General features: G+C 50.6%; 1 protein-coding gene and 1 long non-coding RNA gene across 2 annotated transcripts in view; one reads left to right on the top strand and one right to left on the bottom strand.

Moving 5' to 3' along the window:
* Positions 1–20,092, bottom strand: part of INSYN1 (inhibitory synaptic factor 1) — an 89,928-nt gene extending 69,836 nt beyond the window's left edge. The window contains exons 1-2 of the mRNA XM_037911543.2: positions 19,312–20,092; positions 18,024–18,845 (exon numbers count right to left, since the gene is read on the bottom strand). Of these exons, the coding sequence (XP_037767471.1) occupies positions 18,024–18,182 (159 nt within the window). The 5' untranslated portion in view covers positions 18,183–18,845; positions 19,312–20,092. The remainder of the gene's footprint in view (positions 1–18,023; positions 18,846–19,311) is intronic.
* On the top strand, positions 6,637–12,982 carry LOC122462052. The gene is made up of 3 exons (XR_006284386.1): positions 6,637–6,870; positions 8,182–8,191; positions 12,971–12,982. It is a non-coding gene; the product is annotated as an uncharacterized LOC122462052 (long non-coding RNA).
* Positions 20,093–25,313: the final 5,221 nt, after the last annotated feature.

Here is a 25,313-nt window from a genome sequence, read left to right as displayed (position 1 = left end):
AGGAAAAATTGACACCCAGAAGCATGAACTGGTTGTAATGGAATGGAAGAGACAGAACCCTTCAGCAGCTGGCTCCCCTTCCCCCAAAATCCACAAATGGGAACAGTTATGTCCACCATATGATGAATCCAGTGATACTGCCGAATATTTCCTCACCTTTGAAAGACTGTGCACTCTCCATGAGATTCCTGAGGATCAAAAGATGACTACTTTGGTTGCAAAATTGACCAGGATAGCGCTGGACATATTCAATAAGATGCCTATTGCTGATGCTTCCAACTATGGTATATTTAAGGAACTGGTTTTGAAACAGTTTCAGATTACACCTGAAACCTACAGGGTTAAATTCAGGATCCTTAAGAGGGGAACTGGATTAAGTAATGTGGTTTATGTAAATGAAATGAGGGATTTGTTAGACAAGTGCATGAGGGGAAAAGGCATTACAGACTTTGAAGAAATGTGTGATTTGGTTGTTCAGGAGCAGTTCCTGAATATCTGCAGTGACGATGTAAAACAGTATTTGTAGGACAAAAAGGCAGATGCAATGGGACAATTAGCTGGGTTTGCAGACTATTATGAGCAATCACAAGCTGCAATTAAACATAAACCACTGGCAGCGGAGTGCAGGGTTGGTGGAAAGCAGGATCACCGTTTTACCCCTGGGAAAAAGGAGCCTGGGTGTCCACCTCCCCATTCCCCTGTTACTCATCCAAAATCTCCTGTACAAGCAGAGGAGCCCAGAAGGTTCTATCATTGTAATTCCACTGAGCATCTGAGGAATAAATGTCCTGGGATGAGTGGGAACGGGCAGCAGATAACACGTGGAACTGCTGATTCTCACAGCACAGGAGTATCCCAGGCTACTGCCTATTACCACACAGGATTTGTAAAGGTTGCTTTTACACAATCAAGCAGTGAGCATATGCATGCTGTAAACTTAATGGCAAAGTGCTCCAAGGTTGGAGGGATACTGGTGCAGAGATTTCTGTGGTCAGGAGGGACCTGATCCATGAGAAGGATTTGTTACCAGGAAAAATGCAGGAATTAGAATTGGTGGGAGGTTACAAAGTCCTTGCATCTTTAGCTAAGGTACACTGGTGATTTTCAGGCTGAACTAACTGTTGCAGCAGTGGCACACAGTTTTGCACTGTTTCTACTGGGGAATGATTTTTTTGATGTGGAAGAATCTGTCCCAGGGTTTGTTAGCAGCAAGAAGGAATCTTGTGCTGAAAGCCCCAGAGGGGAGGGTGAAATCACATGTGCTGCTGGGGAAATAGCAGAGTGTCTCTTTAATTCCTCTGTAGCAGTGGAAAATGGGCTGTGGGGGCAGGGATGGTCGAGACCAGTTACTGTAGCTCCGGGCTCAAGGCAGGTCCCTGCGGGAGGAGGTGGACAGAGCCAGCTCCTGTCCTGTGATCATCTCCCTTGGGGAGGGGGATGTTCCACCTTGTAACAGGGAGGCCTTCCCAGCTGCTGACTGCCAGGAAGTTGCAGGTCAGCAGGGGACAGGCTCTGCCCTAGGGTGCACCAGGACATGCATCCCGGAGATGGAAGTTGGGGTCCTGGTGACTGCTGTAGTGGGAACAGACCCCAAGGACTCTGTAGCTGGAAGCAAACCCAACTTGAGTGAAGGGGGGTGGATTTTGCTGACCAGTGAAGGGCCTGTCACAGCTGGTAGCTGTGAGCCCACAATTGGATCAGGGTCACATTCCTTTTTAGGGGACAGAGGGGTGTCTGCCTTAGCCGGGAGCCCAAAGAGGGAAGTCCAGATGGAAGGTGAGGGGGGACAGGAAAGTCTACCCACCTTTTGTAGGAAGGCTTTTCCCCAGGAGGAGGGTAAAGGGTCTGCATCTGAAATGCCAGACCCCCTCACCTGTGGATCAGGTTTTAAGGGAAGACTGGCGGAGAGATCTCCTGGCGGGGAGAGTCCACCCAGCTGTCCTTTTGGGAACAGAGAGTGGGGTGACCAAGGGGATCTTACAACCCAAAGCGCTTCATTGAAAGATGTTGTTCCTGCTATGATTATAGAATTTAACATTGTCTCTTCAAGGCAGGAGAAGGAAAAATTTTGCATTTGGGAAGCTTCTCAAGCTGTAACCCTACAGGTGATCTGGATGCCAAGTTGGAAGAATCCAAATTTAAAGTGGTCACAGCCTGGAGCCAAGAATATTCCCCGATGAGCACATGTATTGGAGCCATTGTGGGAGCAGGTGCAGCCAGCACCTTTTAACATGTCCTTTCACTCTATTACATGGGTGGTACGCCCCAAGAAATGGTGGGTGGACCAAATTCATCCTAATTGTAGTATGTACATAAAAGAATTGAAACAACAATTCAATTGGTGGGTGAGGGGACACACCTGGAATCGTTGTCAGAAAAGGGGATTGTGGGCAGCGGGGAACACTATGCTGGATACGTGGAATCTGGGGGACGAGTGGGTAACCAAACAATTAGTAAGCCAAAATGTGAAATTTCAACAACAAATTAATGAATTAATGGCACAGCAACTATTGGCAGTTACCACAGGGTGGAGGACAGCAGTAGAGGTAAACTTGCAGTTAACTCATTGGGCAGGGGACCTGGTGACATGGGTGGGGGATGGCTTCAGAAGATTAACATGGGGAGAAGTGTGTCAAGGTATTCAAAATGCTCAGTTAATAATGTTAATGGATATTATGAGAGATGCTTGGTCATAACAATGGCCTTCAGTATTAAATCGGGACGCTAGCCCATATTTATCCACAATTGCAAAAACATAGCCATCTATCTGGAAAATAACATACCCGACCTGTGGGGACAGTTCTTGTGTTATTGTTACTATGATATCATGGGAAGGAAATGCAAATAAGGTGGTCCCCTTGAACCCTATGGGAGTAACTAGGGAAGGGGGAACGCACTGGGAGCCACTAGGAAATAGGTGGGGGCGATGGAAATTGGACTGTCATCACATTAAGCAGTTGTATATCCAGAGGAGGAATATGGATGTGCCCTTCTCCTATGACTATGGAGGAGCAGGATCAATGGCCTATTGCAAAGGGGGGTATGTAGGGGTAACGTATATGGGGAACGGTGTATTCTGTTGGGAATGTATGCAATCCTGCAATATAACATTAGGAGGCAAAATCCTTCCAGTATATGACCAAATTATGAACTTCTATACACTGCCACCTGGACAATAGTGCACCTATGGATCAGTGGACTTAATCGTTGTAAACAATTGAACCAGCACCTACTACCCCATGCTGTACCAAGTAGTTGAATTGGTTTGGACAATACGAGATTTCACTGTGGATATTCAATGGACACACAATATGGACAAGAGTACACAAAGATTACAAGAGCAACTTGCTGCAAGCACCAACAGTTGGACACACTTACAATATCCACTACAGGATGGTTATGACAAAATTTTAACCCTATCAAAGGAGGAGAAGCAGTGTTTTTGGTGGTGGCCAGGATGTTGCAGTGGTCAGGACTCTCGGTGTTGCTGTGGACTATCATAGCAGCTGGTGTATTGTTAACTCTATTTGTGTTATGTTGCATATGGAAACAATCAAGGGGGTCACAACCCGCTAGAGAACATCCACTAATTATAACCTATAAGTAACGTAGTAAGACCTCCCCCTCTGTGTACTAGACAACCCAGACCCAACCTTCTCGGGCCCACTATAATGGGAAGTCTGGAACAGTAACTGGAATAGGTGTGGTATGCCCATATGAGGGAAGCAGAGGTGAAAGTAAGCCGGTACGCCCCGGTACGGCGTACCGGCAAGAGCCGGTGCGCCGTACCAGGGTGGATCGGCTTCCCCAGGTGCAATTTAAAGGGCCTGAGGGTCCCAGCAGTGGCTGGAGCCCCCAGCCCTTTAAATTGCTGCCAGAGCCCCGCTGCCGGAGCCCTGGGGTAGCAGTGGCGGGGCTGGGACGGCGATTTAAAGGGCCCAGAGCGGGAGCAGTGGCTGAGCCCTGGGCCCTTTAAATCGTCCCTGAAGTCCCACCGCCGCTTCCCCAGGGCTCCGGCAGGCTCCAGGGATGATTTAAAGGGCACGGGGAGGTAGTGGAGACCGGAGTCCCGTTCCCGGAGCCCTGCTGCCAGAGCCCTGGGAAAGAGGCAGCGGGGCTCCGGGGACGATTTAAAGGGCCCAGGGCTCAGCCACCGCTACCTCCCCAGGCCCTTTAAACCTCTGCCAGAGCCCCTGGCTGCCGCTGTTACCCCAGGGAAGGGGAAGGAGGCACTTGCCGGTACAGGGTGGGCTGGGGCTGGCTCTTCCGCCCGAGGCCCCGCCCCTTCCGGGTGCCAGAGCCGGCCCCAGCCCAGCCCAGCCCCGTACCGGTAAGTCCCTAGACTTATTTTCACCCCTGGAGAGAAGGTGCAGGGCACGGTACTACACAAGGGGCAGTGGGACAGATGGAGCATCGACATCTTCCACCTTGATGCCTGGCCTTATCAGGAAGTGTGTCACCATATGTCCTATGCTTTTCCAGGGATACCTGGGCAGGAGGATCCCAAAAGAAAAAAAAGGGGGTGGAATGTTAGGATATAGATATGCAGGCCTGCCTGTAAAGGCCTATACTTTAAGAATTTAGGTATATGTTTATCATTTAGCTAGTTATAGAGACATAAAGAAAGAATCAAAATCACTGTCTGCCTGTGTAAGGGCCTTCTCTCACTGTGACAGTCTGAGGCCCTGTTCTTAAGCTAAGGCCTTTGGCTAAGTAGCAGAGGCAGCCATAAGCTGGGAAACGACCGGTCACCTCCTCACATTCCAAACTAGTTCACATTGAAATAAGGTGCTATTGGGCTGTTAGGAATACAATCCTGTCCTGATAGTGCCTATCACCTCCAGATAAAGATGGTTAAAGAAAACTTAGTTTGATAGCCTCCTGTCTGGCAAGAAACCACTTCTCAATAGCTGTGGTTGTGAAACCGTCATTTCTGTATGTTTTATCTTTATGGCCCCCACTTTTCTATTGTTCATCTGTCTGGTTCTCTAATTGTTTCTGTCTGCTGTATAATTAATTTTGCTAGACGTAAATTAATTAGGGTAGTGGGATATAATTGGTTAAAGAATTATGTTACAATATGTTAGGATTGGTTAGGTAAATTTCAGTAAAATGATTGGTTAAGGTATAGCTGAGAATATTACTATATAAATTAGGGGCAAACAGGAAGTAAGTTGGGATTCGAAAATAAGGAAAAAGGAACTTGGATTTAAGCTTGCTGGAAGTTCACCCCAATAAATATTGAATTGTTTGCCCCTTCGGACTTCGGGTATTGTTGCTCTCTGTTCATGCGAGAAGGACCAGGGAAGTGAGAGGGTGAAGGAATAAGCCCTCTAACAGTGGGGCCCAACACACAGAGATTCCAGAGGGAGGGGCAGAGGGGAGGCATGGTTGCAGTGTACCCTTTCCTTGCCAAAACCCCAAACACATACCTGAATTGAGAACCTTCTCCAAAGAAACAGGAGAATCTGTATCTCAACACCTACCATGGTACACTAAGAGTTTGTGAAATGCAATAGACACTGAACAAGTCAAACTATGTGAACAAAGTCTGTCTGTCATAAATTGGCTGTTAATCTTGTGTCTTTTGCTACTTCATCTAGGGGTCAAGACAATGGAGCTGATGCTATGGACAAACCCTGTGAAAATGTGTAACATACCTGATTTTTGGAAAAAACTTTTGTACAGGCTAGGGATGGAAACAAGACAGTACCACAAACATGATGCTTCTCAGCTAATACCTGTAAACAGGCTTAGAGCTCAGCACAACAGCAAGAGCATAACAGACCTACACTGCTATATGGAAGGGGAAACTGAGGCACTCCACCTCATGGCACTGGTGGCTAAATGCCAAGACACCTACATTTTAGCAGATATTGCTGTCTGCATTCTGTTAGTAATACTACACCCCGGCATGTTTTCAGGCACCCAGAGACCAGGAACCCAGAACTTTGCTCGAACACCTATGAATGACATCATAGGGTTTAAAGGTACTGGGAGGGCATGTGACCAGAGACATACAGGGATTTTACATATACTGCCTCTGCCATGGACAGTGTCCAGGAGTATGGCAGTAAGTTCAGGAGGAAGGTGTGACGTTGCACTCCATATATTTTATGGAAATATGCCTATGAGTAACTGTTCAAAAGGACTCTTGTAAGGTATCATAACAAAGGAATATATTCCTCCTATTTGTATGCATGTATCATTTTTGTATCTGAAGCTAGAAATATGAAGTATAATTCTGAGGTCCTATTGTAATTATGCAAAGTGTGGGCCATTAATGGTGGTTTAGAATCTTGATGGCTCCCATTGACTAGGACAATTGGTTGTAAATGGTTTATTTACTTCCTGTGTATGTGTGGGCTGACCCAGGAAGAATGGAGACGAGGGAGTCTTAAAGTGAAATGTGACATGACCATAGAATCATAGAATATCAGGGTTGGAAGGGACCTCAGGAGGTCATCTAGTCCAAGCCCCTGCTCAAAGCAGGACCAATCTCCAATTTTTGCCCCAGATCCCTAAATGGCCTCCCTCAAGGATTGAACTCACAACCCTGGGTTTAACAGGCCAATGCTCAAATCACTGAGCTACCCCTCCCCGCTGGATACTGGAATCCATCTTAATCCTTGTACTTTTCCACTGATGAGGCAGAGGTAGGGACAAGCACAGACAAAAGATTCCTGCCTTGTGCCAAAGCTATAAAAGGGGGTGGAGCAGGACAAAAGAGGCAGCCAGTCATGAAAAAAACCCTGCTTACCACCGGAGATGTCTGCTGGAATTAACAAAGACTGTACCAGGGGAAAGGATTGGGCCCAGACTAGGAAGGAGTCTAGTCTGTGAAAGAAGCTTATTGGAACATCTTTGAGGGTGAGATATCACCTGTAATCAGTTTCTTAATGTATTAGGCTTAGACTTGCGAGTTTATTTTATTTTGCTTTTGTGACTTACTTTGTTCTGTTATTACTTAAAACCACTTAAATCCTATTTTTTATACTTAATAAAATCACTTTTGTTTATTAATAAACCGAGAGTAAGTGATTAATACCTGGGGGAGCAAACAGCTGTGCATATCTCTCTATCAGTGATATAGAAGGTGAACAATTTACAAATTTACCCTGTATAAGCTTTATACAGAGGAAAACGGATTTATTTGGGGTTTGGATCCCATTGGGAGCTGGGTGTCTGGGTGCTGGAGACAGGTAACCTGCTGAGCTGTTTTTAGTTAAAGTCTACAGCTTTGGGGGCGTGGCCCAGACCCTGGGTCTGTGTTGCACCAGGCTAGCGTGTCTGGCTCAACAAGACAGGGTTCTGGGGTCCCAAGCTGTCAGGGAAAACGGGCTCACAGGTAATTTTAGCACATCAGGTGACAGTCCCAGTGACGTCACAGTCACACCACTAATGTAAAGTTTTCCGTATGGGAGCATTCTCTCTCTCTCTCTCTCTCACACACACACACACACACACACTTTGGACCTGGATTTCAAACACCCCCAGATCAAGCAGGTTCTGGGGTTTTGGATTAGCTGATCATTTTTAAAAAGAGTCAGCTGCGTATATTTGCATCTGATCCCAGATTCCAGCCCCTCCTTACTGGATGGTTTGGATATTGACGACAAGGTGCAGACTCAGGCCCCTCTCTTCAGTTTTGTTACACAGAGGCTCGTGCGATTCTTTAACTTGTGTTTTGTCCCTCTGGGGCTGCTGTCCCCAAGTTCCACTTTGAATTTCAGTTTCAGGACAAACAGAACTGAAGCCATGGAATTTCACCCCCTCTGCTAGTGCCCTCTGGTGGACTCTCTCAGTAGTGGCTTAGTTGCATGATGTTACCTTCAAGTCCTAGATTCCTGGGCCAGCACGTTTTCTACAAGCCATTTCACAGCTTCTCCACCTCAGGGCACAGCAGGGCTCTGGTCTGTTCCTAGCTCCAGCTGGCTGCTTGGTGAGTCTTCGTGCCTGGATGCTGTGCTGCCAGCTCATGCATTTGGATAGGGTTTTATGCATTGTTGTATCAATGCTATACATTGCCATTCAGTTGGGCATGTTGTAAAACAGTTCCACATTAGTGCCTCTGTCCTGCCGAGAGCCCTGTGTTGGCAGATTAGCAGCTTGTGCATTTGTGAATCCTGTGTGGTTCTTTTAGGGCAACCAAGGGCTGATTTGGCAAGGACTTCCAGGGAGGTGATATCTAGTAATGGCACCACAGGTCCATGGTAAATATACCATGGGCCAGCCCACTTCCTGGGGAGCCCCATTACACCAGCCTGGCCCCTGAAGATTTTCCTTACCTGCAGGAAGTGAGGTTTACAAGACTTCAGTATTATTCATGGACCCATTTCCCAGCAGGGGTCAGCAGCTATTACAGTGAACCTTCTGAGAAGGTACAAGCACCTGAACATAGGAATGGACAAACTGGATCAGACCCGAAGTCCATCTAGGTCAGCAGCCTGTCTTTGACAGGGGACAGCATCAACTGCTTCAGAGGAAGGCATAAGAACCCCACATTACACAGATGTGGATAATCTGCTCCACTGAAGGTCTCACCCCGCTTTCCAGTAGCTAAGGGTTGGTTTAAACCTGGACGCGTGAGGTCTAATATCCCTGCCGGAACATTTGTATCATCACTGACTATAACTCCGGGGATTTTCCATCTCCATATGAGCCCTAGCACCTGCTAGCCTGTTAGAAGTCCCTGCAACTATAATGGGTCTCACAAAGCCGCTGTATCAGAGCTCCTCTTAGCCTGAATTTTGTAGGTTGGGCTCATCTCTAGCTAGGGCATTTATTGTCTCATGCTGACATTACATGCTGCTGACCAGTTGCTGCTCATTCTTCTGGCATTTGTAACATGCCCCCCGGGACAGAAACAACACCATATGGTGTGAGAACTTTGCCTTCCCCACCCAACAAAATCTTAACGCTGGTAAGATGAACGACATTTCACCCTTCTTCAGCACCTTGCAGGGTCAGATCTCTGCCTGCTTTGCTCACCGTTCACTAATGGAGCCTCACAGTACTTACGAATTATTCCAGGCCAAGGGCACCCTGAGTCAAATCTGACAGTGGAACCCGGATCCCCTGATGCCAGGGTCCCATTTCTAGGGGTGAGGAAACAATGTCTATTTAATGGGGTGGGGCAGTGGGTGGGACAGGGAATCACTTCTATTTTCAAGCCTTTGTTTTCCTTTTCCAAAAGTCAGTTTCCACAGATGGATCCATTGTTATTTCACACATAGCCGTGGACCAAGGTAAACATGGTGTAAAGGGCCCCACTCACCACAGGTGTGCATCCTTGTGGTTAGGTCAGGAAATTAGCTCTCTCCCCATCTGGCACTGCTCGCCAATGGTTATTCACCCTGTGACGTGCCCTCCTCCCCTCCCCGCCCCGCCTCCTTTACAACTCGACTCTCCAGCTAGGTCACTACACAGTCCCCCATCCTGGGGTGACAGAGTCCCACTGGACAGGCTGTCCACATGCCACCTCAGGCAGCTTTCTGTTCCAGCTCCAGATCCTGGGCCATGTCCCAGTGGCTGGCAGGGGAACCCAGGCCCACCCACTACTGTGAGCTCCAGCCCAGGGACCCTCTGACTGGCAATCCAGCTCTGCTCACTCTCAAGTCCCGGTTGCTGATTCCCTGGGCTCCTTTCTACTCAGCCTCTATCTCCTCCCCTATCTCTCAGTTTGCCATCAGAACTTCCCCCACTCCCACTTCACCCCTATAGGCCTCTTGTAAGGCTCCCTAGACAAGGCAGGACCTTAGGGCTCACTCGCCCCCTGGATCCTCTCCTTGCCTCTGACCAATGCACCTTTCCCTCCAGGGAGTGACCACAGGCCTCCTCTTTGCAGCCTCCTCCTGCTCTGCCTTCCTGGCTTTACATGCCTATCCCAGCTGGGCTTCCTCTGCCTTTAGGCCCTGCTTCCCCTCCAGGTGCAGTGTCTAAGGTTAATTGGCCCCCCGGCCCCCAGTAACCCACTCAGGGCTCATGTGAGGTGGACAGCCCGTCACACATGGTTGAACAGAGTTTACCACTGCTCATCTGGGGAATCTGGAGTTTACTCCTTTTTCTTTTATTTACAAATCTAGCCAAATCATTAAATAAGGATTAAAACACAGCATGGTCACTTCTATGTGAAAGTGAGTGCCCAAAAACAGTCTAATGACACTTCTGGCTTTCGCCCAATGTCATCCTAGCCTAAATCCCAATCATAATACGGGCATCTCGGCTCACCCACAACATCTGCCAGGCTACTGCTCAGCCTGGAACGCCAAAATGGTTAGTTTACCCACTGCTTTTTTCCCTCACTAACCTCCCCTCAGTGATTTCACAGCTTTCTTTGCAATGAGACATGGGGACATTTCTCTCCTACCACAAGATCCAGCTGTGATTTTTCATGGCATCTGCTGTGCCAGGTAAGAAAGTGTGTGCAACTGCACTGTTTGTGCTACATGACGATGTAATTGCTGGCAGAGAGAACATATTTTCTCTGGATAATTTTTGCGGGGCCGGAGGGCAGATAGGGGAAGATCTGGCCTTGAGTGCAAATACTGGCAAAGGAAACGATGGTGCAGAGGTTTCACACAGCTCAGTTCACAACTTAGCTAGACTCTGTGGGCCAGATCCCCAGCATGTGTGAATCGATGTAGCTCCACTGAAGTCAATGGACTTACCCCAAAAATACACCAGCTGAGGATTTCATTTGTCTTTCACCCTGAGGGAAGAGACTGACGTAATTTTCAGCCCTGGAACCTTAAAGGGACATCAGGGCCTTAAAAATTACCCTTGTCTGAAATTATTGCACTTGCTACAGCTATAATTCCTGTAACAGAGATGGAGGAAAAAACACTCTCCTCCCTCCCACCCCCACCCCAGTTTATTTGCTTCCTATATTTGACTGTACTTTTTGTCCAGTCAATTTCCCTGCTTCTTCTGTGCAATCGATTAGTCAGTTTCCTCACTTGTCCGCATGGGTCTTTCAGGCAGCAACAAGGGAGAAACAAATATTTTTAAACTAGAAAACTGTGACTATAAAAGCAGGAGAACGGGCAGGGGACTACCAGGCAGATTTAGGGCTTGGAAGCAGTTAAACAGATTTTTTTTTTTTTTTTTTTTAAGAAATAGACTGCACTTCAAGTGGATGGTGTCCCTTTAAACTGTGACTTTTCCTGCTCTATATTTCTCATCCTGTGGGATGAATTGCATTGAATAGCACTGAATTCCTGCACAAGACATCCCTCCATCCTGCAGGATAGGATATTTGAAGGCTTCAAGGTTGTACTTGGAGTTAGTTACAAGGATGTTTGGGGTTGTGTCTATGCCATGAAAAGGAGAGGTGATGTTCCATAGGTAGTGTATAAGCCCCCCAACACACCATTCCCCGCACACATCCTAGCTTTCTTCCATGTGGCTCTGATCCAAATGTCACTGGAAAGCCTCCTACTGACATCAGAAGGTTTTGGATCAGGCCCAGCTGTTGCACCAGTGTGGATAGTCAGTTAAATGCCCATTGCACTAAACAAAGGGCCAAATTCATTCTCAGCTAAGTCACACCAGGCATGAATCTGGCCCCAGCTGTCCACCATGACTTGCTACAGTGGGAGTTAATGTTGATTGACTCTGCCAGCAGGACACCTACTTCTATCCCTGATTCTTATCCACTCCATTCCTGCACTTGGAACAGGGGCACAGGAAGTGGGGGCAAAGATTGCTTCAAGCCACCTTTGCACTCCCCATATGCTGAGGCTGTTTGGGGTCCAGCACAATGCCTGACATCAGTTAGAGCAGCCACGGGGCTGCTCTTACTTATGCTGTGCTTGCCATGGCTCCTGTAGGTGCTGGAAAGCAGTGAATAACTGGAGAACAGAGTGCTCCCATCAGCTCCCATCCCTGCCCGGGCACATTCCTTCCCTCCCACCCCCAACCTTGCTCCCTTACCCATCCCTGCCTGGGCCTGTGGAACCATTACCAGAGAGGTGTAAAGGGGCTTTAGTGGAGTTTTCTGAGATTTACTCTTTACTCAGAATGCTTTCTGCAAATAATAGTTAGTTAGTACCTCACACATGAGCAGTTTGCTGTGACTAGTGTGTAGTCAAAATTCTAGCTGTTTTGATTGGCCACAAAAGTCACATGGTATGCTAGGGAGCTCTGATTTCACAAACTTTATTCTAAACTCACGTTTGTGGTTTCATTACAAAAGTGAAATTCATTTTACAGAAATATTTTGCACTATTTCTTGAATATTAGCTGTTCCCTCAAAACCTCCCAACCACTAGGAGGCACTGTGGTCTAGTAGTCAGGGCACTGGACTGGGAATCAAGAGACATTGGGTTTATTCCTAGCTCTGCCACTGACCTGCTGTGTGAGTTTGCTCAAGTCACTTCCTCTCTTCGTGCCTCAGTTTCCCATCTTACCTTTTGTCTCTGTTTAAATTGTAAAGTCTTTGACAGGGGGCTGTCTTTCACTAGGTGTCTGTACAATATCTTCCCCAATGCCACCTAACACAATTTCTAGTCTTACTTGAGGCCTGTAGGTGATAGTGTAATATAAATAATAATACAGCAACTGGCTGCAATTTTGGGGCAACAACACCACAAAAAGAAAAGGAGCACTTGTGGCACCTTAGAGACTAACAAATTTATTTGAGCATAAGCTTTTGTGAGCTACAGCTCACTTCATCAGATGCTTACGAAAGCTTATGCTCAAATAAATGTGTTGTGGTACCTTAGAGACTAACACATTTATTTGAGCATAAGCTTTCGTGAGCATCTGATGAAGTGAGCCGTAGCTCATGAAAGCTTATGCTCAAATAAAGGTGTTAGTCTCTAAGGTGCCACAAGTCCTCCTGTTCTTTTTGTGGATACAGACTAACACAGCTGCTAGTCTCTAAGGTGCCACAAGTCCTCCTGTTCTTTTTGTGGATACAGACTAACACGGCTGCTACTCTAACACCACAAAAGGGTCACAAAGACAGGGAAAAAGTTAAAAATTTCAATGCAGAGTCTCAAGAAAGATTTTGCCCAGTTCAAATACTGTTGCCTATGACACGGCAGGGGTGAGCTGGTGAGCAGACTCCGTGAGCGGGTGACCAAATGTTCTTCTCCAACGGGACATCGTCCACCTGATTTTTTTTTTTTAAATCGGTGATTCCACTTGAACTCCCCCACCCCAAGTTTGATTCTGCGAGTTCACCCTTTAAACAGCATGGCTGAGATTGTCCTTTACATTTAGTTCTCTTTACACTGCTCTGGCCACATTATGCAGGAAGTCAGACTAGATGATCAGAATGGTCCCACTTAGCCTTAAATATCTGTGAAAGGGGTCTTAAAGTGAGCATAAATTACATCCACTCTCATTGTGAGCCTCCTTTAAACTGCTGGGGTGGTGTACAGAGATCTCAGTGTAGATGAAAAACCAGCTTCAAGTTCTGATTATTTTTTTAAATCCTTTACAAGATTTTTATAAGGGTTTTTCAGCTCCCTTGCAGATGTTTAGAAGGGTCTTTTCTGCAAGGGAGATGCCGACTGATGGACTATACCATGGAATCAGTGAAACGGATTCTACACCAAGTGGGTTCAAGTACATAAAGAAAACAAATGGAAGAAAAATTCTCCCTTGTATTCCTTTCAGATTCAGCAATCATAGGTATGTCTTGGCACGACACTCTGTTTCCATGGTCAGGAAGAAATGTTCTTTTTCAAACTGCCCTTTCAAAACACTGCTTCCAGTCCCAAGGATAGCCCCTGTCAGAGTATAGCCGTTCAGAAGTAGGTCAAGCTGTAGATCTCAGGTAAGAGCCAGTGCCATTAAGCTTTGCTTAATGGATACTGACCATGTCCCCTATTTTAAACATAAAGCACTTTCCCAGGCGGAGATTCACATGGGGAAGGCAACGACCAATCTGCTGGCAAAACTGGGGTGCTAGGTGTGGATGAGGAAGACTTATCCCAGCTCTTGGGGAGTTCAGCTTGGAACAGGAAGCTTCTTTGAAACTTCGCGTGCTAATAAATAATGACAACTGGCTCTTATCGAGCACTTTTCCCCACAGATCTCACTGCCTTCCAGTCTGAAGGATCTCAAAACATGTTACAGATTGATACATACAGCAAAGACTTCAGCAGCCCCTGACATTCTCTCTCTTCCGGGCTGAGGCTGGGCAGCTGCGTTACTTGTGACAGCTTGGAGCAACGAGTTATAGTTTTGGCCAGGAAGCAAAGAAGAAAAATGCATCTGATTGAAATGGCAGCAGTTGGGTATAATTAGCCATAGTGGCATTTGGCCAGGAGGTTGGAGATAAGGCCCTTTGCTGTTGTGAAAAGTTCCAACAGGCCTTGAAAGTATACAGGTGCTCTGGATTTCCATGTAACATCTCACTCATTAAACACTGCACCCACATTGGTTCAGTCCTGACTTAGAAGGAAGAGAGCCATGTACTACGGGTCGGCTTCTGCCACTTAGCTCACATGTGCATTCCTCAGAATCATGACCTGGCAAAACTAGGGCAACTCAGGCACTGAATCATCCAACTCACCTCTAGGCTTTTCCCTGGAGGTCTTCATTCCAGCACCGACCTGACCTCATCCCACTCTATCAGCTCAGACAGGATTCCATGGGAGTCTCAGCTGCAGAGTCAAAAAATGCACAGGCTCCAAGAATCCAGCCTCCAGATGAAGGACTCCAACTAAGCAAGAGTGTCTGGTCATCTCCAGTGGGCATGAGCCACATGCCCATATGGAAACTCATTGGGCACTCTTCGCTTGACATCACTTCCAGCGCAAGGGTGCCCTGTTTTAGGCCCTTTCCCAGCTCAGTCTCTGTTACAAGAGTTTTCTGTCTGAATCACTCTCCTAGGCCAATTTTCAGGATTTGTTACAAGAACAATGCTTTGCCCTTCCCTCTGAGGCTCTCAAAGCACATTACGGACATGATAGGATTTAGCCCGGTGAGGCAGATAAATATCACTCTCCCTGTTTTACAGGGGAGGAAACTGGGGCACAGAAAGGCCAAGTGACTTGCTGAAGGTCAAGAATACCTTCCTATGCCTTAACCACATGGCCCAGCCTCCTTTCTGGGGAGCTGAAAGACACGTCTTTTCTAGAGCTACTATTGTGTTTCCAGCCAGAGGACAGCAGCTACCAATACTTCTGCTTTCTCTCTCTTCTTCCCGCCAAGCCCTAGCTCTGCTCCCTAGTCTAGTGTTACCATTTCTAATCTTCCCCTCTGGCAGGTATTGATCACTCTCCAAAGAGGAGAAGGATTAGCTGTTAGTCACATAACACGTGGCTAGCTGGTTGGCCTTTTCCTTCCATCAAGCAGCCCATGATTCTGGCCACCTGCATCTCCGCAACAGGGCTACAAGTTTGCCTAAAGCCCCCCCAACAAACCAAATGTGACCCCATAGGCACATACCATCAGGATGGTCCTGATGGTGCATGATGCCTTCTAGGCTCCAAAGTGTCCCATAGGGCAAAGAGGGGAATGTGTGTATTTCACAGACTCTCTGGTGCTGAAAGCAGTCATTCAAGAGGGCTTTGATCATTGCTCAGACACGCAGAGTTTCTCCTGCTGCCTGCACCTCCCACAGCACAGGTTGGGCCGAGTCAGGAGAGAGGTGTAAAGCAACAAGCCACAATAAGCAACCTGCCCCTCTGTCCTCTGCAAAGCCTTCATGCCCACAGATTCTTCGCCCCAATGGAATTCCAGTGAGCCAAGGGATAAGTGCAGCAGGATTTACCCCATAGATTCCTATGCAATTGCTGCTTGCATCTCCCCACCCTGTCTTTGACCCTTGGCTGGTTTTTTAAAGCTCTGCTATTATTTTCCAAGATGGGTTATTTTGGGCAAGGCACCAGGCTGGATTGTGGCTGTGAGCTCTGGCCAAGAGGCATGGAGAGGTATACGACTTCCAGTGCCAAGTGGGGATCTGGCAAGCTGGCTGGCTCAGTCAGCTCCTCCCCACTTGGACTGGGTGCCACGTGCACTCCCTTTTGCATCCATGGCCCTGCCTTTGCCACGTCACTAGTGTTGCCAGCAGTGCTAAGATGGGGTCTGATCCAAAGCTTACTAGAGTCAATGGAAAGACTCCCGTTGACTCCAATGGTTTGGATCAGGTCCCGGAGCCTCAGCTCTGCTCCCCAGCCATTCTATCCATTTCCCCTGCACGGGGTGCAAGGTTGAGGAGGGGAATTCCTTGCAATGCTGTCCACCATGCAGGCCCAGGCACAATCCAGCCTTGGGAGGAGCGGGGGAGGGGAGGCAAGAGCAAAGAAAGATACCCTTGGAGCTCAGCCAGAGCTGAATGTGGCCCAGTATGTTTTCTCATGAACACGTTATAGCGAAAGCTAATCATGCTCAAATGATTCCCAGCAGGAGCTTCTATTTTCACACAGGGAAATGTTTCAAATTTCTGCCCATAGCTGGTGCCACGCCCTTTGGAAAAGCTGAGCCATCCCCTTCAGCTACTGATGCTTCCTGGCTGGGGGAGTGGGACAAAAACCCATTTAATTCACCATCTTAGGGCCAGATCCTCAGCTGATGTAAACCAGCAAAGGGCTGTGGAAATCAATGGAGCTACATTGATTTACACCAGCTGAAAATCTGGCCTTGAGATTTTAGCAGACCCTGTTGATGCACCACCCAGTTTGTGACATCACAGCACTTCCTCCTGCCCAGCCTGACAGACGCAGGCCTGCCACCTGAACAAACCGGCCAAAGGAGGTTGGAAATAACTTGCATCCATGGCAAAATTCACTCGTATGGGGGACAGGAGAATTGTTGGCCTGAGGGTTAGGTGGAGGCCTCCTGGATCCTTTGATTTCAGGGTTTTTTCTGTGAGATTTGCTGCAATCTACAATTTTATGCCAGCTCCCAATTAACCCCCCCCCCCCCCCCCATCATTAAGTTTCTCTCTTTCTGCTTGAAAGATCCAGTCTTCACAATGCCAAACTGACAGGCTGCTACTCTCGTCACCCAGGGCAGCATGCAGTGAACTGTAGCTAAATATTCATTCGGATTCACCAGATCAGCCTTAAGGAAGCAACGCTTATCTGGTATCATTTAAGGACAGGGGATGTCTCCTCTCTCCACCCCCTTTTCTTTAAAGAAGGCAAGGAAATTAAACGCAAAAAAACGACCTGACTGCAGCACATAACAGTCCAAAGCACAGCAAGTCATAACATCCAATGGGAAACCCAAACAACACTAGCTCTACTACACTGTTCACACAGGTGGAATGTCTAGGTTACTTCTGTGATTCACAGGCACAGCTTGGTATATTAGGACCTGATCCACACGGGGGCCTATTGGACCCAATCCTCCAGGGGTCAGATGCCCCGAGCTCTACACTGGGCTCGATCCTGTGTGGAGCTGGGCAGCCCATGGCATTGAAGTCAATGGAGTCAACGGCAATTGGGAGCCCTTCTTGCTTCTTGGAAATCATCCACCATAAACATAAAACAGGCACAGGCGGCCCTGCTAAGGGCGCTGCTGGGACTGAGCTGTTGCATTCGCTGATTTGGGGAGCATCACCTCTCTCCTGTGAAGGGCTATCCTGAACATGGAGATGGAGGAAGGCATAGAAATGGGGGCCGGATTTTCCGCTGACATGGTGTATGTGTGTGGTGGGGGGGTGTCATGGACTTCTCCACAAAAAGAGTGCAAATCAGACAGCAGTCAAGATATGCACTCATGATTTGACTGTCTGGGGTTTAGGGCAATAGGGGAAATCTAATTTGCCCCCTACACACACACAGAAGCTGTACCCACAATAGGGGACAGGGACAGATCGAGGACCGGACACACACACACAGAGGCTGGACCCACAACAGGAGCCGGGGAGACAGATACACACACACACTCAGTACTCACAATGGAGGACACACTCACACACACACACAGGCTGTACCCACAACAGTTTGCTTCTCCTAGCCAGGCCTGCTCCATGAGGGGAATTCTTTAGGTATGGCAGAGCCTGGAACTTTGGCCCGCTTTGGGACTCCCCATGGTGCCCCCTCCTCAGCGGCGCTCACCTCCCGGAGCTCCTTGGCTACCTCCTTGAGCTCCTGCAGGATCCCCTCCAGCTGCCCGATCACCATTTTCATGCGGCACCTGATCCGCTGCCTCTCGCTGCTGCTGCCGCCGGCGGGGTCTTCACTGGGCTGCGTGTTCTGCGAGCCCCCGGAGCTCATCCTTCACAAGCTGCCTGGGCGCCCGGCGCTGTCCATTCTGCTCTCCCCCAGCCCGGCCTTGCCTCCGCGGAGCCCCTCTCAGCCGGGGAGAGCTCACCATCTTAACGTCCCACGCGCCACAGAGCCGCAGCCGCGCTCTGCCTCTCGCCGCTCTCCGCACCGGCAGCTCACAGCAGCGAGGCGCGGGGCAGGACTAACCAAGCTCCGCTCCGGGGACCCAGCCGCACGCCCATGGGACTGGAGCGCTGCCCGGTCGCAGGGAGCCGCCTTCCGCCGATGGAGATCCACTGGCAGGCGGGCCCTGAGCGATTCCTTCCCTGCTCCCGGCTAGCGAGAGAGGGCGGGCAATGCCCGTCTGCCCGGGTCTCGCCGGCTCTCCGGACAAGGCATAGCTCCGGATGTCCCACAGAGGCTGGGAGTAGCGCCGCCTCTTCCACCTGCTCAGTCTCCCCGCCTCGTTTGTGCCGCGCACTGAGCCCCCATGGGCCGGCTCCGGGTACAGCGGCCACCTGTCCGGGCGAGCTTCGCCCACTTGGCTCAAGGGCAGCGAACGATGATCCTGGGATATTCGCAGCAGGGCGAGCTCGGAAAACGCTTCGCAAGATCCACGGCGACTTCCAGAGCTGGGGCTGGTGTCCTGGGGCTCGGGGAGCCGCCGGCCTCCTGCGGAGAGACCAGCAACGCGTCACTGGGCGAGCCGGGTTGGGGCCCCAAGGGCCGGGCTGGCCCTTGGCTGTGCAAGGGCCAGCGGGGCGCCCTGAGGCCAGCCTCCGATCCAGGATCTCAAGGGTCCCCCCTCCACCCACAACCCTTTCTTTTCCGTGAGGGGACCCGGATTTGGAGCCGGCTCCGCGAGGACTGTTGGCGTCAGCAAAAGGAACCAGCCCCTCCCGCAGACTCCCCCCAAGCCTAACTCCTCCCGGCGCAGTGGCCAGCCACAAGCCCCCATCGCTGGGGTAAGTTAAACGAGGATGCTGCACCCCAGCTGCCGGCTGCCGGCTCTGCGCACAGCTGGGGCGCCGCGCCGGCCTGTCAAACGCGGCAGGCTTTGCTATCGCAAAGTTTATTTACCAGCCACCCCGCGAGAGCCATAAGCCAAGCGAGGCGGCCACGAAAACCAGCAACTTACTAGCCCGGCAGCGAGGGAAACCAGGCCGGCTCTCCCGTCTCCTGCGCAGGGGCTCCGGCTGCAGCTGCCCCGGGGTCACCAGAGCCAGCTCCGCGGCTCTTCTTGGCTGCTGCTCCCGGGAGATGCCATCCTGATCCGTCCCCTTCTTGCCCCTTGGAGCAGAGCCTACCGGCGGGCAGGAAACGCGGAGAAGGGAGACTGGCGGGGGAGGGGGAGCGCCCTGTTGTTATTCTGGCTGGATCGCCGCGAGTGGAGGAGCGGAACCGGCTCACAGGAGGAGGGGAGCTGCCACGCCGTGTGCGGCGGAGGCGGCCGCGCACCCTCCCTCTCCAGCGCCACTGTGCAGTGCCACTCGTCTGCCTTCGCTCCGGCGGCCCATCGTGCGCACAGAGCCCGCGGGCCGCTCCACAGGTGCCAGGGTCTGCGGCCGACACACAGCCCTCCTGGGGGTCCCGCGGCTGGCCTGGAGGGCTCTGCCAGCGGCCGCGCCGGAGCTAGTGGGCTGGGCACGGCAGCCGGGACGGCTCCCGCTGCAGCGGCAGCTCCTTGAGCGCGGGGCTCGGCCCCAGGCTGGGCTGCTGGCTGGGAGGCGCCGGAGCTCCCCACATGGCGGGGGGGCCCGGCGGCGAGCGGCTCAGATCCCTCCTTCTCGCCCGCCCTGGGAGGCTGGTGCCCGGCCCCTGGTGCCCCGCTCCGCGCGGGCAGGAGCGGCCATGGAGGGAGCCGCAGTGGGAGCGCGCCGAGCCGCGCCGCGCCGCACGTCCTGCCTGGAGCCGGGCTGGTGCCGCCTGCAGCCGGGGCTCCGCGCACGGGCGTGTGGCTGGTGCTGTCAGCGAGGGGGCAGAGCCAGGCAAAGCAGCCGGCGCTTAAAGGGGCAGAGCGCGCCTGGCCGCCTGCGGCAGAGGGGGGACCAGCGCCCGACTCTGCCAGGCGAGAACCCCTCCCGACCCAGGCTGGCTGCAGGGCTGGTCAGCTCCAGCTTGACCCCTCTGCAACGGAGGGCGGTGGCATTTAAGAGGCAGGAAACTGAGGCACACGGAGGGGCAGAACCATGCCCCGTCTCCCAGCGGCCAATGGTAAAGCCGGGACTAGAGCCCCTGTCTGCGCTGCCCCATGGTATATCTGCTCGATCACGGGGAAGGTATCTGGGCTGGTAGTCTGCACACAGGCCTGCTGGCCAGGAATGCCTGGAGTCTAACTCCACCTTTGCTACAAACTGGGAGCATGGCCCTGGGGCAAGTCACACGCTCTGCCTCGGTTTTCCCCTGTGTACCACCAGACCCAGCTCACCAGTTACATGGTGCTTCATGAATTAACGAACGTTCCCAGGGTAAATCCCCACCCTGCTTGGCCACCTGCTTGCTCTTCCCCTGCAAAGAAGCCACATAACTGCAGCCTCCTGTGGCCACCACCAAAGTGCAGGGGAGGGCAAGCTTGTGGGGGGCTCCAGAGAGGGGCCAGTAGATTTGACACTTAACCCTGAACACACCTACCTGCTATAGACTGTAAGGCAGCTACATCCCTGCTGCACAGGTGCCCCTGCCCTTCCTTCAGGCAGTGGTTCCCAACCTGTGGCCCTTGGGCTGCTTGCAGCCCAATCAGCACAGAGCTGCAGCCCATGTGACATTCTCAGGGCCATACAGGTAGTATTGGATGCGGCCCACAATGGTAAATAGGTTGAGAACCACTACTTTAGGGGAAGGGATGGTCCCGCCCTGCCATGGGTCCTCTCTCCCATGCCCATGTGGACTCTGCCCTGCTACAGTCACGGAGGGGTAAGAGTCTCCTCTCCCACCACCTTGGTTCTAGGCTGGTCTGATTTACACTGCTGGGAGTAAGAGAAGACTCAGGCCACGTGGCACACTGCACAAAGCAGAACCTCAGAGCTGCTGGGCTCAAGGAGGCAATCAGCCCTTTACTCCCAAGCCCTTCATCTGTGAAAACAGCCAGCCCTGAGCCCTCCAGCAGCAAGGAGTTGGGATACCCAGAAGCAGCTCCCAGGAAGGGTAACGATAGCAGTGTGATTCAGAACAAGGTAGGCGCATGAGTGCACCAGAGAGCCACCACTGCAGCTGGGATCATGCGGCCAGCTCAGGTTGGCAGGCACACACTAACTCTGCTCTAGCTGCATATCAGGGGGTAACATGAGCAGTGGCTCAGGCTAACTACCTGAGTATTCACTGGTCCATCTGCATTGGAGGCTGGTGGCTAGCCCAAGCCCCACCTGTGCTTCCCCCAGTTACAGCTAGCCCGAGCTGAGGGAGTGTGTCTGTCTGCTCAAGCTAAGAAGCATTGTTGCAGCTGCAGTGTAGATGCACCCTCAGAGGAGCCTCTCCATCAGTTTCACTGTCCGGCTTTCAGATGCCCCCAGCCACCCCTGGAAGATCTCTGTAAAATGAGGGCCAGGTTAGGAAAGGGCAAGCCATACCAATGGACAAGCTCAGTGAAAGGCAGCTCTTCCCTGCAGGGGGAAGGAGGGGTCGTCTAGCTTGTCTCTGGCCTCTCTGGAGGTTCATAATGCTGCTCATCATTGGTAGTTGATGGCTAATCCCTGGGCCTGTCCACCACACAACCTGAATCCCACCTCCAAACTCTTCTTCTTTCTCACAGTGACCCTGGCCCAATGTCAACTGTCCTCCTTGCATCACCTTTTGCTGCACCTCCCTTCAACTGCAGCTTCTTAAAGCATGGACCAGGCTTTCACTGTCTCTGTAGCGTGCTACACACACCTGGAATGCCGTGAGCCATATAATTACATCCCCCAAAATGCTATGTTAAAAGAACACTAAGGTTTCACATTTCAGCAATCAAAAGTTAGGAAATGCCAGAATTAAGCTGCTGGTGTCACCTTAATGCAGACCCTGTGTACATACACATGATGATACAGTTTTTAATGACACGATCCCATACCACTTCCTCCACAGGACCCCTGCCACCATCAGTGAATGAGGAATTTTTCAATATTTCTTTTAATCCTCCTCATTCATTTTGTGGTCCACATGCCATCCAAATCCTGCAATGAATACAGAATTATTAAGTTCCTCCTGGGCAATTGTATAGTGCTTTCACAATAGTGTTTGAGTGCTCCCCAAACATTAATGAATTTATCTTTACAACATTCCTTTGTTATTAGGTGGTTTTATTATTTCCATTTTAAGGCTGGGCAATTGAAACAGTAAAGGTAAAAATTGTCAACAGTGGCCACTAATTGTTGGTGCCCAACTGGAGACACCATGGGCCTGAGTCTTCAGACTAGCTCACATTTTTATTGCACTTTAGATGTCCAAAGCTCCGTTCCCAGACTTCAGCTGTGAGTGCTCAACACCTCCATGGCCATCTCACCTTGAACACCCAGAAAACAAGCCGTACACAACTAGTGGCCACTTGTGAACATTTTGGTTTAGGTGATTTGCCTCTGCCACAGGAACAGGAACTTACAGAGTCAGGAAGCCTGGGTTCAAATGGAGGTTCAGGAGGGAAATGTGCTTTAGAGACTGTAGACCCATCAGCCTGGTTCCCCCTCCCACCTATCTACCTGAGCTCCCACTCCTTGTTACAGGTTTGCCTGAGCCAAGCATCCCATGGAGCAAGCTGAATTATTTTCCATAAAATTAAGGTAACACTTCACATGGGCATTAAATTCCAAAATGCAGATCAGGGAGGCAGGAGCTGGTGGTGGACAGGAGTGTTATTGGGTGCACCAGGCATTTGCAGACCCTGATCCAACCCAAATACCATCAGAGCTGGGCACCGGATCAGGGTGAGTTCCTAAAAATTTAGAAAAGACCCAGCTTCCCTCCCCTGCCACAGCATCACCCACAACTGGCATTTGAAAGCAGCAGCCAGTCCTTTTGTCCTTGCCCTTCTAGCCACTGGAAGATCAAGACTCACTGGTTCCACCAACAGCTGATCCTGGGAGGCCTCTCTCTCTTGCTGGTCCTCTGTTCCACGAGGAGAGTTTCATAGGGCAGGATGCCCCAGGGCATCTGTCATGGGGCAGCAGATGCCTGCTACACCCCATCACACCCCTATCCCCGACCCCCACAACTTCTGCCTCCACCCCTTCTGCTCCTGTCCACATATCCCACACCCCAGCTCCTACCCTCCCCATCTCTGCACCTATATACCTCTCCCCTTACTACCATCCATCCTTCCACCAGCTCCTGTCCCCCTCCCACTCTGCTCATCCCCACCCTCCAGACCCTGCAATCTGCTGCCCCATTCCTCCCCCCTCTGTGTGCCAGTCAGGTGGCTTTCTCCTTCTCCGCCTTGCTGCCAGGGGAGAGCATCGAGAGCCCAGGACAAACCGACTCCCTGCTCTCAGTTCCTGTGGCCAGGAGAAGCAATTGCATTGAGTCCCACTTAGCTGCTGCAGCCTCAGGATACAGTTTGCTCAATCATTCTCAGGGGATGCTAGATGTGTCATTCCGCTGGCACACAGGATCTGGGAGAGGGTGGAGCATGCTCAGTTCAAACAATCTTCAGAGATTTTAGCTGCTGAACTAGATTTAGCAGAGGCTCAGAACTTGGCCAAAATTTGGCCTCCTTTCATGGGGACGTCAAAAGGCACATCCGCGGCACCAGGGCAGCGCCTCTGCCAAATCTGAGTCCCTGTTTCAGTTGTATTTTTTGCTTTTACCATGGGTAAAATAATGTATTTTCCCCTAACCTTGTTCTTGGAAATAACTGAACCATTTTAGCTGAAACTTTAAAAAAAAAAACACACACACACACCAAAAAACATGATCAGCCTGAGGCAGACATCTGGCATGGGAAATTTCAGCCCAAACTGGTAAAGTTTGGCCCAGTGATAAGAACCAAAACCAAGGCTTTATAATGGGAAATGTTTGGCAACCTTACCTATATGTGCTGCTACCCGCTGTTTAGAATTAACTGTGCACACAACATATCCCCCCACTGGATGGAATCAAATTGCTCAACAGTGCACTGCTAACAGATTAGCCTTTGACTCCTGTTATAGGCACCTCTATGGGTCCGAATCCTGCTGATCCTCCTGTTATAGGCACCTTTGGTTTTGGAGCAGGAACATCTGAGGCCTTGCCTTACTGTTGCAATGATGATCTAGAGGGCCACAGAACTGTGAACACAGCCTGTCTGCATCAGGAAGCGCAGAGGCAGGAAAAGTGAGCTGGAGAGCAGCATGGAGGATAGACAGAAAGTAGGTCTTTAGGAATGCAAGAGTGACACTGTGCGTAGCACTGTAAAAAGGTCAGGACTTATGGGTGCAGCACCTCTTGCTAGTCATCTTGGGACTAAGCTGAACTCCAGCTCCAGAGCGCTCTCTGATGGCAGTGTCTCACCTGCCTCTGGATCACAGTGCCCCTTTACTTCAGGGTTATGCCCCAGCAGTACCCCCACATACTAGGTCTCCCCTCCCAGGGGAACCCCCAACCCTCTACACCCACCTTGCCTCAGTGGCTACTGCCAGTCATCATCTAGTCCCCTTTCACTGGGGCAGACTGCAGTCTGTAATGGTCACTCATCATTGGCAAGGGGGTTGGACCAGCTGCCTCTGCCTAACCCTGGGCTACACCTCTGCAGCCCCGGTACCTCTTTAGGCCTTAACCAAGGCCTAAGCCTAGGGAGTTGCCAGGCTGGAGCTCCCCAGTTCCTCTTGCCCTTTTCCCCAGCACTGCTCTGTTCTGCTTCACATCCATTGCTTCCATGCAGCTAGCCCTTCCCACTGCAGGGCTAGAGTAAGACTTCTTGGTCTCCTGGCCCCACAGCCCTTTTATCCAGGCCAGCTGTGGCCTGATTAAGCCAGCCACATCTGGGGCCAACTATCTCGTCAGCCTCCCTCAGCTGCTCTTAATCCCTTTTACCTTGGAGTGGTGCAGCCACCCCACTACAAGCACACTTACCATAACAAAGCTCTGTGTAGCCAAGCACATGGTGAAGTGTTATTTTATGGTATAGCACAGCTGATGTGATGTTTTCACAATGAAACCTGAAACCCAAAAAGGAAACTCACCTGGTCTTAG

This window comes from Chelonia mydas, chromosome 10 (genome assembly GCF_015237465.2).
Source record: "Chelonia mydas isolate rCheMyd1 chromosome 10, rCheMyd1.pri.v2, whole genome shotgun sequence".
NCBI classification, from domain to species: domain Eukaryota; kingdom Metazoa; phylum Chordata; order Testudines; family Cheloniidae; genus Chelonia; species Chelonia mydas.
The sequence above is the reverse complement of the archived record's forward strand: the minus strand, read 5'-3'. Positions and strand labels throughout refer to the sequence as shown.